Raw genomic sequence first — 14,069 nt, 5'->3', positions numbered from 1 at the left:
AAGTGCAAGAAGGGGGCATTTTGCCAATTTCTGTCTCCTTCAGCTGCCTCAAACACACCCTGAAATGTTGCTCGATGAGGATGGGGGAACCCCCATAATAGCTGAGGGGAAGGGTTGGAGGCACCCTATGGGAGGATAGACCTGAAGAAAAGCATTCCTCTCCTTGTGCCCAGGAAAATCTAGGTGAGATGCCTTGAATAGCAAGTGTTACAAAGCAACAGCAGGGAGATGCCAGTGCCTTCCAGCCTTGCTTGTGAGGTTTCAGGTGTATGTGGGCAACAGTCATAGTTGCTAACTGTAACATAATGGCACTGGAAATATTTTGTGCTGTACAGGATGTGGCAGCAACCACAGAACCACCAAAAGTGGCAGACGTCTCCTCAGTTGTTATTCATTAGGAAACTTTCATAACAGATTTGCAACTGACAAGTCAGTTGCCTCACTTCACAAACACTGAATACCTGATCATTGCTGCAGTAACCCATCTATAACAGTTCCACATACCAGGACACTATCTTGAAACTATGACAGGTATGCTTTTCTAAGAAACCTGTTAATCCAAATTTATTAAATAAAAACATTGCCTACGAGGACTCCAATTTATTTAATACATTCGGGTTTTTTTTGAAAGGACAGCACTTTCTACTTCCACCAAGAGGTTTCCTACATTTCATTCTTTTTTTCTCCTTTTTTCTTTTTTTCTCTTCAATTTTTAAAATATTAACAGAAAGAGAAAAGAACAACAATAAAAACAACAGAGAAGAAGGATCTTTTCTTGAATACAATTCTAGACACTAAGCATGATTATACTAATAATATTTTGTAGTAAGATAATCAACATGTTTTACATTTTTAAAAAATAAGCAAATTCTAATGAATAATATGTATTATGAAAACAATGATCTATAATTACTATCATTATTACTATCATTATTTTCTTTAAAAATATCAGTTACAAAACATGTATCCGATTATCAAATTAGCTTACATGCACCCACCTCCTTCTTGATTTTCTAGCTGTGAATATTTCTGTTTTCTATGCTTGCTACCAATTTGTTTTAAGTATTTGCTGTAATATTGTTCATTCATAAGGAATAAAAAAACAAAAACAGTTCATATTATTTCTAACTAATTTTTTTAATACCCTCAACCTAAAAACTACATGAACGCATTCATATATTCACCATTTTTATACCAGGTATTTGTTTCAGGAATGTTCACATTATAAATTCTGAACTGAAAAATACTGCCCACCATTAAATGTGTATGTACCTGACACTAACAATTTTTGACTAGATTCAGATTTGGGATTGGCAAGAGGTTTGTGAGGGCATTGTTGATTCTCAGCCAGCACCACAGGGTGACCATCTGTAGCATATCAGGATTTTCTGTGGGAACAGAGAAACATGGAGAGTTGAGAATTATTGCCCTATAAAATAACTTTACAGCAGAAAGAAGTGCAGATCATGATATAGTGGCAGTCAGAATGTAAAGACAGTGAAACATGGATGGGAGTCCGTAACTAAAAACTTGGTGCTTTAAAATTTTAACACCAACAGTAATAACTGGGGGGGGGGATCTGTCCTTCTCCTTCTGAATGCAAGAGAGAGAAATCAAGGATCGTGAAAATTGCTCCTCTTAAAAAAATGAGAGGGACTGATACGAGGGGTGTGCAAAAAATCTGGAAAATTTGGATTTGAGTATATTGGACCTGAAGATGTTTGGGTTTTACAAATTTTACTAAAAACCCATACTGATATTGGGGGCAGGGGGAGGATTAGGGGAAGAAGAATCCAAAAAAACCTGGTTTCCTTATAGCCTATGAGGAATCTTTCCAGGGCTCAGAGAATTTTTTTTAGGGTGATGCACCAAAATTTAAGCAGGTTGGTGACTCTCCCTTGGAGAACCTCAGGTCTGGAAAAAGATTGGGTCACAGACCTATTTTATGGGTCCCAAATGAAGGAAAAATTAAGCCCATAAAATTGGATTTAAAATTACATTTTCGATTCCTCCTTGATGGCATTCAGACAAAAAGTCTGGGGGGTTAGAATCAAATCTCACAGAAAACATCTCATGTAAGCAAACTGTTCATATGTTAGATTTTTGGTTCAGATTGGTCTTCTGGACACAGAATGAGCAGTATTCAGCTATTTAATAATTTCTCCTGGACCACCCACATATTACTCTGACTCCTTTTAAAAACAACAGGAGAAAAAAAATCCACAGCAGTGAGGTCATACAAGCATTTCTGAGTTATTTGTGCTGCTTTTAAATTCTCCCAAGCTGCTCATCATACATCACTCAAGGTACTGAGCAAGTTCTGCATATATTCACTCGCAGAGAGAACTCCTGTCTCCCAAATTCCTTCCCATTGCTGCTTTAACAGGCTTAACAAATTTATCAGGATCGGTCAACAACTAGATCATTAGGGAAAAATCTCAAACTTTCTTCCACAGAATTATGATATGCATATATTAAGAACAAAATATTTTGATCCCAATCACTACTATGAGCAAGAACATACTTCTCCAGCATTTGTCCAATGGCCTCATTTAGAGGCTCCACTAATTCATTGCTCCAATGACAACAGACAGGGTTTACACAATCTTAATTTTAGCAATATCAAAAATCTATTACATCAGACTAGATATAAAGCTAGATCGTAAATCTGATGCAATAGACCAGGGGTAGGGAACCTGCGGCTCTCCAGATGTTCAGGAACTACAATTCCCATCAGCCCCTACCAGCATGGCCAATTGGCCATGCTGACAGAAAACTGATAAATTATGGACTAGGCTATCTGGAAACACAATAGACTGAGGTAGATTCCACCTACAGCAAACAGTCAACAGTTTATTTTTGCCAGGGGATGACTTCACAGTCAACAGTTTATTTTTGCCAGGGGATGACTTCACAAAAATGCTTGCAAAAATCAATGACAGTCACGATAAATTTCTTCCTTGTCCTTGCAGGCTTTGGTAAAGTTCCAATATATCCATCCCCCATTTAGCAACAGTTTCGCCTTCAACAGCATTGGGCTGAAGAGCAGCTTTTCCTCAGTCCAATCATGTCCAATTCTGTGACAGATATTGCACCTTTGTTCATAGTTCTTTACATTCTGGTGCACACTTGCCAGTAGAATTGTCTGCTTACCTTTTCAAGAGTTCTCTTAAACCCAAAATGACCTGAAAAAGCAGTTTATGACACACTTGCAGCACACTAGCTCTATACCTCTATGGGGCACATTCCTTAACCAAATTTTGGGGTTGGAATTCATACTATAGCAAACCCATTATCATTGTCTTTTGTCAGCACAGGTTGTTTCAGTACAATTAACTCTAGCCCATCATGGCTCCAAAGAGAGGAGCAGCAGTGGCATAGGAGGTTAAGAGCTTGTGTATATAATCTGGAGGAACCGGGTTTGATTCCCAGCTCTGCCGCCTGAGCTGTGGAGGCTTATCTGGGGAATTCAGATTAGCCTGTGCACTCCCACACACGCCAGCTGGGTGACCTTGGGCTAGTCACAGCTTCTCGGAGCTCTCTCAGCCTCACCCACCTCACAGGGTGTTTGTTGTGAAGGGGGAAGGGCAAGGAGATTGTAAGCACCTTTGAGTCTCCTGCAGGAGAGAAAGGGGGGATATAAATCCAAACTCCTCCTCCTCCTCCTCCTCTTCTTCTTCTTCTTTCTGGGCTTTCTGAAACTCGCACGGGTCTGCTAGCAAATTAGGAACCACCTGCATCTCATGTTCTCTCTCCAGTTCATATATGCAAATTGCTGCCCCTTCTTTGGGCTCAGCTTCTCTATCTCCACTCCAACTAGCAGGCAAGGAGGGGAGTTGGGGGAAATTGTTTACATAAACACAGACCAATGGCTAAGTCTCAATGCCTATACACACACACTGCAAAAGTATTTGCTAGAAAAGAAAACTCTCAATCCAGCTGCAGAACTGGATTCTTACCTTCTTCTTTCACGGACTGTAGAGCCATACTGTTGTACCTTCAAAATCTGCTCTTCTCAGTTCTTTTGTGTAATCATTTCCTGTTTTCACTTTCTGTTCCTCAGAAGGTATTCACTGTAGTGTTATGAAAATAATTTCAAATTTGACAATATCAGTAGGAAACGAAACTCTAACATGCATGCCAAAATCCACCCCACCCACACTTCCCAGATCAGAATACTAGCTATGTCACGTTTTTTTTAGACAGTGGCTGTTGCCTCGGGGACCTCATGACTTTGGCTTAGAGCCACAGAAGCTTCAACATACTTGGTGCTTTCTTACATGTACACTTTTGATTAGGCGAGCAAGATGTGAAAGGGAAATCCCAGAGTATTGCACATGGCTTTACATGACTGTGGCAGATATGTGGTGGTGGAATGTGTGTCAAGTCACAGCTGACTTATGGTGACCTTTTGCAGTTTACAAGGCAAGTGATGTTCTGCTTCTGTGTAATGAATTTAGTGAGTTACTTGCCCCAGGTTTGATACTGTTGGGAGATTTTTCCCCCTGCTCTCCCACAGCATTGTGGTGCATTTGTGCATCTCCTGGGTATACCCATATTTTCTCCCACCTTTCCCAAACCTACTTCACTGTGAAGTTTTGAGAAGGATCACAGCAAAGCCTGGATAGCTGCCATGTGGGCAGGGAAGTTTTCGGGAGTGGGTGGTGCTGTTTGTTTAATCAGGAAATAAATATTATACAAATATGATATAACAACCTGTATCATTTTCTTTTAATCAGATATATGATGCTCTTTGGCCGTTTCTACACGGCACAATTATACTGGGTTTGAACCGGGGCCTTACATGCCGCATCTAATTTATCCCTGTTTCTTCTTCCGCACGACTCTCCACTTCTTCTCAGGAACAACTGAAAATACCTTTTTCCACTGAGCAATAATATTGTGCTATAACAGAATCAGTAGGTAAATTCCTATACCTCACTCTGTGCCCTATGCAGGTCTCTTCTTGGAAACCGCTCAATATCTCCTAGAAACAAGACATCTTTTAAGTTCTGACTCCATCTCTGTTTCTGTTCTGAGGATACAAGTTTGACATATACATCATTAGCCAATCAGCAATCTTCTGATTGGTGGGTGTTCATGGTACAGAAAATATCCACAATGGGATTCTCTTTGGACTCTTTGGGCATGCTTTCAGTTGGGGAGAACTTTTGAACTCTAAAAAGGAAATTATTTGACCAGGAACATCAAAATCTAATTGGGAAAGCTGCTGGGTCTTGTTGCCCACTCTTTCTGGGAATTCCACTCCGCATAGACAGTGAGGCAAAGTACCTTAACTGTTTAACTTCACCTAGCCTTTGAAGATCAATTTCACTTGCTAGACATAATGCTCTACCTTCAGCAATAACAGTGAGGAGACATCTAAAAATTCCCTGACAGCAAAGGTTATGTGTATGCAGTCTCAAATTTGTAGAGTCTGTTGGTCATATATTACTTCATAATGCAATTGGGACAAAATTATTGTCCCTGAAGTGGGCATTCACAGGCTGAAAGCTCTCAAGAAGCCAACTCAAGAAGCCAACTAAAACTGGTTGCAACCCCAGGAACACCCCTTGAATATCCCACTGGTGCTGGCACAGGCTCCTGTGGTAGAGGAGTGTCGACACAGTGGCAAGTTTTGTACCCAGGTGATGAGGAGCCTCACAGTGTCCCTCCATGACAATGATGTAGGTGCCATTTACTTTGTCTGGGCTGGAAATGACACCAGCAGTGGGGTTACACCAGCTCCACAGCCCTTTCCACACACACACACCTCCAGTGGATTGCATGTTAGTCTTTAATTTCTACATGTAAGCTTTTAAAACAAATTTATACAATCCTTTTGTTTCACTAATACCCTTAATATTCATTAAATATATTTGAATCAGTGCAAAGTTCTTGTAAATAAGCTTTTATTATCACTTGACTTTCATAAAGCACACATTTATCATCAACAAATTTATATTCTTAAATTCATTGTAACTAGGTAAAAACTTCTGAAGCATGAAAAAAATATTTTAGTCCATTCTGTTTCTAACAATCTATAGACATTAAAATACACAGGGTGTTTGTTGTGAGAGGGGGAGGGCAAGGAGATTGTAAGCCCCTTTGAGTCTCCTGCAGGAGAGAAAGGGGGGATATAAATCCAAACTCTTCTTCTTGTTCTTCTACACAGACAACTGGTCTTCAAAATATGCTTCTAAAGGTTTCTGCTGTTTGTGAGAAAATATCTGATTCTTCATTAGCTGCAAAGGATGACCATCCATAGCACCTGGGACTATTCAGTAGTGGCTGTGGGAGACAGAAAGGCAGAGGTGAGGACTGAGCCTCTAGGAGAGGCATTACAAGTAAACAAAGGGTCACAAGACACTGGTAAGCAGAAAGAAGGGGCTCTTTTAAAAAAACACCCTCACATATCAAGTGTGTTGAGGCCAAATTTAGAGAACTGAAACGGCAATTGAAGCAGGTGTCAAGTATTTCTCTGATGCCATTTTCCCAATATGAAATAGCCCCATATATGTGCTTGTATGTTTCTCCAAAAATGCAAATAGCAGCTCAAGGGGAGAAAATGTCACAGCCGCAAAGGATTATAATTCCCAACCTCCCACCATGGTCCCAATCTGAAAAACTCTGGTGGTCTGGGAAATGGCAGCTGCAGTGGACTGAGTCAAGGAAAGTGTGGCAAAAACTACCCTTTAGGTATTCTCTTCGCAGTGAAAATACAGATGCACTCATGTTGGCAATGAAAGCTCCACATAGAACCATCATCATGAAGCAGTCACACATAGACACAGTCCATAGCCTCACTGAACATGGCATTTCCCCACGGCCAATATATTCTGGGATAAGGAATGAACCATCCCGGTTTGGCATGAATTCCGCATGGCTTCCAGGTCTAACTCAGGCCCCGCGAGATTTCCCTTATTCCACACCTTTCAAAAACGATGAAATTGGGGGTTCTTTTTTAAAAAAATATGCCACTTCTGCTCCCATGCAAACACTGCAGGAGATGGACTAGTTTATTTTTCCTCCCTCACCGGCTGCAGCCAATCAGAATGGCAGAAAAACGGAACAGTTTGCACATCCACGGCAACATCGGTGAGGAAAATGAAACTAAACCGAGGGCTGTGCATAATCACCTGGAGTTTTTCCTCTCGGCCTGAAGGTGCTGACGGGCTGCCATGTGGAGGGAGGAACCGAGATGGAAACATCCCAGTATATATGATCCCGGTTTTTCCCCAGGATATTTTGGCTGTGAGGAAAACGCCATAAACAAGAGAGATCTGGGAATATATCCCTGCTCGGCCAAAACATTTACTGAATGGTTTGGGCCAATCACTGCAAACCTAACCTAAGTCAATATTCTGATGGGCAAGTAAGGGGCTGAAATCACACCAGCCTGAGCTCCTTGTAATATAATCAATAAATTACCTTCTTGGGACCTGCCTGCTCAGGGAAACAAAGAATAAAAGAAATGGCCAGTTCCTGGGTGCCACTTCTTTGGAAAGGTACAGTATGACAATGAACCTATGTTGCAGTTATTCATTTAGACTTATTGATAATGCGGCAAAGTGATCTACAGTCTTGAGACAGCTGAGAGATGATGAAACCATACTCCAGACCTTGAGGTCACAGTAAACTGTATGTCATTCAGCCCCAACAAAAGTGAAGTATTTTTGGTGGTAGACCCAAAACCTACATCTCCTCCTCTTCCACATAGCCATAAGACTGTTAACTTAGTTACTAGTGGAAAGGATATGGGTGTGTACAAGGTAGTAAAGGACAAAATTGTACCACAAAGCTACAGCTTAAAGCTTACAAAATAAAGCCTCCAACCAGAGTGTAATAACAACATACTTTTGCTCCTTATGGTGTGTATGTGTACAGCAAACATAACTACCTCCCCCTTGATACCCCAAGGCCTTGTCATGTACAATTCAAATATAGATATATTTCAGTAGTAGGCTAGAACAAGCAAATTCTACCAGAAAGTCAGAAGTTTTTTTCAAAATTGCTACTCACTAAGGATTGAGTGAAGTTGTTGAGAATAATACTGGATCCAACAAGAGAAATTCCATGGCCAATCGTTTCTTCCTCTTGGTTGATGTGATACAAATGTTCTCCAATAATAATCATAATCTAAAGAAATAAAAGCCTGTTGTGCTCTTTTCTGCCAAAAATTCTAAGTACAGTAGTAACTTCACTCACCACATGCTGGACCTTTGTTTTAGAATGCACTGCTTAGGTCCTGGAGCTTACCTAACAGAACTAGGTAGGCACTAGGAGCCAAATGGAGCATTCTAAAACAAACGCAGTCCAGTATGTGGTGGATTAAGTTACAATTCTACTTAGATCTTTCAGTGGAAAAGAGTATAATTTGGGAGTGGATGTTTCCAAACTACAAGGGGGTTCAGAGTAGGAAACTCTTATGTTTGGTTCTCAAAAGGCCAAATGTGAGGCTTGGTAATATCTCAAAACAGTCCAAAAATAGCCCTTCCTATCCAAAGTCTTTTGTAGAAGAACGAGAAAACCAATGTCAGATACAGAGGTAGATACCAAAACAAGGAAAATATCACCATGGTGACCATTTCCACACAAGCCCCTGAAAACCTTTTGCAAAGTGCACAGAATCTTTATAATATTTTTCGAAGACAGAGTATTTGCAAATATAGTAGGAAGAGTTACCAAAATATTAGCAGTCTTTTATAACACTTTGCTCATGTTTTGGTAACTCTTCTTACTATATTTGCAAATACTCTGTCTTAAAAAATATTACATGATAGGTAACTATGATGGAAGTTTTGATATTCTTGGGTGGAGGATCTCGGAAACTCTGAGCCACATACTGAGTCTGTAATTAGCCACAGAGAATAACGAAGAGGGCATAATAGAGGTAACATTGCCTATGGTATTCACAGTCATTGCTTTTGTCCTCCTGCCATCTATCATAAAGACACATTTTGAATGGTTCTGAAGATGAAAATTGTTTAGTCAATATTACTGGACATATTAAATATATAAAACCTAATTTATGTCTTGGTTTGAGATTTCTCCTCTTTTTCTGGTTGTTTTTTAAAATTATACAGATTTATAAGCTTTTTCACTAGCTAACAGCTACCATCATAGAGACCAATACTTTGAATAAATAAATGAATAAATAAATAAATAAATAAATTGGGCTCCATGCAATCTGCACCATTTTGGATTGTGCTACTTTCTCTAATTATGCCACGACATGGATTTTTATGTGTTAGATATTTCTCCTTTTTGTCTCTTTGAATTGTAATCTGATAGAATGGCACTTGTCTTTTGTTTCAATAATGTACCAAACACACCTAGATGTTGGTGGTGTCTCATAAATAATCATCTTTAAATCTAGTTTCCACATGTATCTGCAGATATTTAAATCCAAAGATGGGGCACACACACACACCCACAACACACAGGTTTTTCTGCAGAGTTGGGTGTCCCCAGCGTCTACAGAAAAAATTGAAATGCTTTTAAAAATATTTTGGGTGTTTAAATTCCCCTGAGATTAATGAAGGTATTATTTACTCACTACTTGCAATGGCTGGGGGTGGGACCTCAGTGGACCTCCCCAGAGCTGCATCAGGTAAACCATTCGTGGTGGAAGAACCCTGCTTTGGTTGGACTGGAAGATGATGGAGGGAAGATGGTATCCCCCCCCATGAGTTTCAGGGGTGGGGCTTGTCTATATAACGAAGTCATCCAAATCTGAGGATACTTAAATCTGCTGATTGAAGCAATGGAAGAACAAGACATGTCCTTCTACAAATCTGAAAAATGCTGCAGACTTGCAGAAAAATCTGAAATCTAAAAAAAAAAAAATACATTGTAGGGGGCTAAAAAAAACCCCAAAATAATAAAATGAAAGACTATAGATGTAAAAATCGGAAGACCCCATGGCTGTTTCTAGGCCACCCAAGCATTCCTGGCTTGGTTTTCCTCAGAAACAGGCAGGGAAGGAGGCAGGGCTACTTTCCCTGATTGATTGATTGATTGATTGATTGATTGATTGATTGATTGATTGATTGATTGATTGATTGATTGATTGATTGATTGATTGATTGATTGATTGATTGATTGATTGATTGATTGATTGATTGATTGATTGGGGCCTTTTAGAGAGAAATCACTGGGGCCAGGTCTGGCTAGAGCTGCCAGTTCCAAATAAAGAAATTCCTGTATATTTTGTGGTGGAATTGAGTAGGGCAGGGTTAGTGGGCGGAGATCTCAGCCAGATATAAGGCCATATAATCCACCCCCAAAGCACCCATTTTCTCCAGGGTAATAGATATCTGTCATCTGAAGTTAAGTTGGGAAATATCCAGGTCCCACTTGGACTTTGGGAAACCTAGACTTGATGGTTGACTTGATGGTACCCAATTTGTATAACTCAACTAAGTCTGGCTACTTACTAATGCACATCAGCAGCCACAACAAGAAAGCCAGTTTGATGTAGTGGTTTGAGCATCAGAGTAGAATCTGGAATATCTAGGTTCAAATCCCCATCTTGCTGTGGAAGTTCACTTGGTGATTTTGGACCAGTCATATACTTTCAATCTAACATATCTCACAGGATTGTTACGGAAATAAAAAAGTGGAGGGAAGAATCATGTAATCTGCTTTGGTCCCCAATGTGTAGAAAGGTGGGATATGAATGAAGTTTGACACCTGTGCTCCAAGGCATTGTACCCTGCTGAAGTTTCTCCCCTCCACAAACTTTACACTTCCAAAGCTCTACCTCCAAACCTCTAGAAATTAGCCAACCTGAAGCTGGCAACCCTAAGAGGAATTGATCTCTGTAGTTGGGAGATCTGTTATGGTTCCAGGGTATCTACAGGTTGGCACTCCTAGAAGGAGGGGAAAAAGTTGAAATGGGGAAAAGGCTATGGGGGCTTTTAGGGGAAAGAATGAGGATATAGTGGAGGAAGGAAAATGTGATTCCTCCCGCAAGACCTTGGAGGTTCCCACTTGTAAAAATTATTTATCTGTGGGAACTCTGAAGAGTTTCACTGGCAGACCCAAATTCACCATCCATGTCCTCTATATATTGCCAAATTGTTACCTGGCTGTTGCATGATAGATATCTGTACTCCATGATTAGCTAAGTCCCGTAGACCATTTCGGTTCCACCTAATATAATCTTTGTGCAGCTGACAGACTTTTATATTCAGTGTCACGTTAGCATGGTTATTCAAGAAATCAATTATAGAGCGACTACATCTACCACAGGGGCTCCAAGACAGAAACCAAGTGATAGAGCATGGATCAGTTCTCCGGTTTATCACTCTACAGTGATTTTCCAAAAAATTGTTTTCAGCATGTTGGAGACCAGTGCTTGTACACCAGTTCTTCCAGGTATTGCAACTTCTAATCCAAAAGATTTCATACAAGAGATGAGTGAGCACTGGAGGTTTTGTTGGTGTAAAATTTCTTTGAAAAGTCTCTGGTTCTATGCGCCACCTGTAGCACAAATGTACAAATATAACAGAATTTAACTTTTCAGAACCTTGCATCATTTTAGAAGAGAAGAGTTTGGATTTATATCCCCCCTTTCTCTCCTGCAGGAGACTCAAAGGGGCTTACAATCTCCTTGCCCTTCCCCCCTCACAACAAACACCCTGTGAGGTGGGTGGAGCTGAGAGACCTCCCAAAAGCTGTGACTAGCCCAAGGTCACCCAGCTGGCATGTGTGGCAGTGCACAGGCTAATCTAAATTCCCCAGATAAGCCTCCACAGCTCAGGCGGCAGAGCTGGGAATCAATCCGGTTCCTCCAGATTAGATACATGAGCTTATCTTCCTACGCCACTGCTGCTCTCTTCATGTTCTCTCATGAACAATTCATGAGTTGAATTCAGCCAGCTTTTTAATTCCACCTTGGCCAGTTCTTACACAGCCATTTCACATGGTGCTGCACTGGTGGTATGGAAACTGGCGCAACCATCCCACCGCTTCCGATTCAGCTTCAGCAACACAGAAATACTCCTTTGGGTTGCATAGTAAGTGTCACTTGATCTAATAACCAGATGTACCTCTTTCTCATTTTGTATGCAACTCCCGGATGCAACAGCTTAATAATGAGATATAAATTACTCAGAAATGTTCATGGAATATGACTGGGAATTTTTGTAACGAAAGACAACTTAAAAAACAACTGGCAATAAAACTATGTAGATAAATGTAAATGGCAAAGCAAAATAGCAAATGCCTTTACTTACTAACTACTTGATTTGATATGTACTACTTCCTTCTCCCAAAGCATTCCACTCTTGAGTTGAGCTAAATAGCTTTCCATGTTTGTGAAGAGTTTAATGTATAATAGCATTCCTTACCTTGGGTCAATATCTCCAACTTGAACTGTGGAATATAAATTACACTATTTAGCTCTATACAGATTACCCAAAAATTGACTTTCAGCACAGTAGTAATACATTCCCATGCAGAGTTGGGCACACATAAAATATGTTGAAATCAAAAACACATATAACTCCCATAATAGCAAAATCGAAGCACTAGGTATTTTTCTGTACTAGGTACAGTACATGATGTCTGTACTGAATGGTGTAAGCTAACTGCCACATGCAGAGAAAATAAAAATAGCTATGAATCTAATAAGACACTCTCATGAACAAAAGCATATAATGACAGCACCACAAACCACTTGAAGCACATGATGCTACTATGGTTCTCGGCACTGAGAGAGTTAACATAATTATGTCAAACAGTGTTCTATAAAAATCATAAAACGATAAATGTATTTCATAAAGTTTTTTTTAAGATAACAATGCACAGAATTTTTTATAATCATTTCTGTTAGGACGAAGTTAAAAAGCATTAATATGCAATTACTGTCATTTTCTAAGGTTTTTGCTATTTTATTTAATATGATTATCCATTCCATTTTACCTTTTAACCTTTTTGACACAAACAACAAAGTAGTAAAGCCTTAACAAATTATTAATGATTTATATATCTGCATCTCATTTCATGAATATTTTAATATTTGAAAGTAATATGCAAAATATATTTTCCAGTTGTCTTGACCTTCCAGGTTAGGTCTCCCCTTCACAGAACTCGCTAATTTTGCCATTGTTGCATATTCTCTTGTCTTATTTTCCCAGGTCTCTAAGCTAGGACATAATATTTATTTAAATATGCTTCTGTGCTTTCATACCAGCCTAAATTGAGCTTTTTTTTCATTCATAAAACTTACATCATTCTTGAGATTTCATGTATGATGCATGTTCATTGTTTAGGAGAAAGAGAAGCATTTATAATGCAAAAGAGCATTTTGGCCAATGCATAGCATACATTTGCACTACAAACAAAACTCAAGCAGCAACTAGTCATGTGTTACTATGTGCCAGAATTTAGAGCACACTAAACTTCTCCCCAGATGTTCAATGAATTTTGCAGTCCTTAGTGGCAGAAATCCGGCAGAATGAAATTCAGCAAATATTCAGAAGACTGCAACCACCTGAGTCCACTGCTGAATCTTGGAAGCTTCAGAACAAATTATCATATATCATCCCACCAACTTTCTTTTATTTTAATATGTGGGTGGATATAACAAGATAGGACAGAACTAAAATAATGACTGTTTGCATACAATTGCACCAAACTCTCCTCATTTTATTCTACAAACAAAAACAGCTGAATACACCTTCAGAATCATGTTTTTACCTGTTCCGTCCGGCTGTGGCTCCATCCTGATGTACTTTCAGAATATGAATAAGCCAATTCTTTTATACGTACTTTTCTACTTTCAGTTTCTATTCTCCTTTTTTTAGGGTTGGTCAATACTAAAAAAATTCGGTAAAATTCGGATTTGGGTATTTTGGGGCATAAAATGATTTGTATGCCCGAATCCGAATCATAGCCAATTCGGATATGCCCGAAAATTCGGGTAAATCCAAAAAATTCGGGTCCATTTTATTATTTTTTTGAATTTTTGGTGTTTTTACACGTTTTGGCCTGCAGGGGGTGCAATTTTAAAGCTAGCAGCACTAAACTTTCAGGATATCATCTGGAGACTGTCCTGATGA

At 39.5% G+C, this 14,069-nt stretch overlaps 1 protein-coding gene and 1 long non-coding RNA gene across 2 annotated transcripts; both read right to left on the bottom strand.

Annotated features, from left to right (window-relative positions):
- Positions 1-547: 547 nt before the first annotated feature.
- Positions 548-4,073, bottom strand: LOC125440319. The gene is made up of 2 exons (XR_007245669.1): positions 3,960-4,073; positions 548-1,388 (listed from the first exon to the last, which is right to left on the bottom strand). It is a non-coding gene; the product is annotated as an uncharacterized LOC125440319 (long non-coding RNA).
- A 1,861-nt stretch (positions 4,074-5,934) lies between these two features.
- LOC125440208 (C->U-editing enzyme APOBEC-1-like) lies at positions 5,935-13,738 on the bottom strand. Its single transcript, XM_048509895.1, has 5 exons — positions 13,708-13,738; positions 12,357-12,381; positions 11,090-11,487; positions 8,023-8,139; positions 5,935-6,291 (listed from the first exon to the last, which is right to left on the bottom strand). Exons 1-5 carry the CDS (start codon positions 13,730-13,732, stop codon positions 6,278-6,280), a joined length of 579 nt encoding a protein of 192 aa, XP_048365852.1. The 5' UTR covers positions 13,733-13,738; the 3' UTR covers positions 5,935-6,277.
- Between the last annotated feature and the right edge of the window lie 331 nt (positions 13,739-14,069).

Source organism: Sphaerodactylus townsendi, linkage group LG10 (genome assembly GCF_021028975.2).
Source record: "Sphaerodactylus townsendi isolate TG3544 linkage group LG10, MPM_Stown_v2.3, whole genome shotgun sequence".
NCBI lineage: Eukaryota > Metazoa > Chordata > Lepidosauria > Squamata > Sphaerodactylidae > Sphaerodactylus > Sphaerodactylus townsendi.
This window is presented reverse-complemented; position numbering and strand designations above follow the sequence as displayed.

Excerpts from the sequence above, each read along its gene's own strand:
- LOC125440208 (XM_048509895.1), bottom strand. The coding sequence starts at position 13,732 with ATGGAGCCACAGCCGGACGGAACAG. Across the intron at positions 12,382-13,707 it reads GCCACAGCCGGACGGAACAG|TTCAAGTTGGAGATATTGAC; the intron begins GTAAAAACATGA and ends TATATTCCACAG. Across the intron at positions 11,488-12,356 it reads GTTGGAGATATTGACCCAAG|GTGGCGCATAGAACCAGAGA; the intron begins GTAAGGAATGCT and ends TTTGTGCTACAG.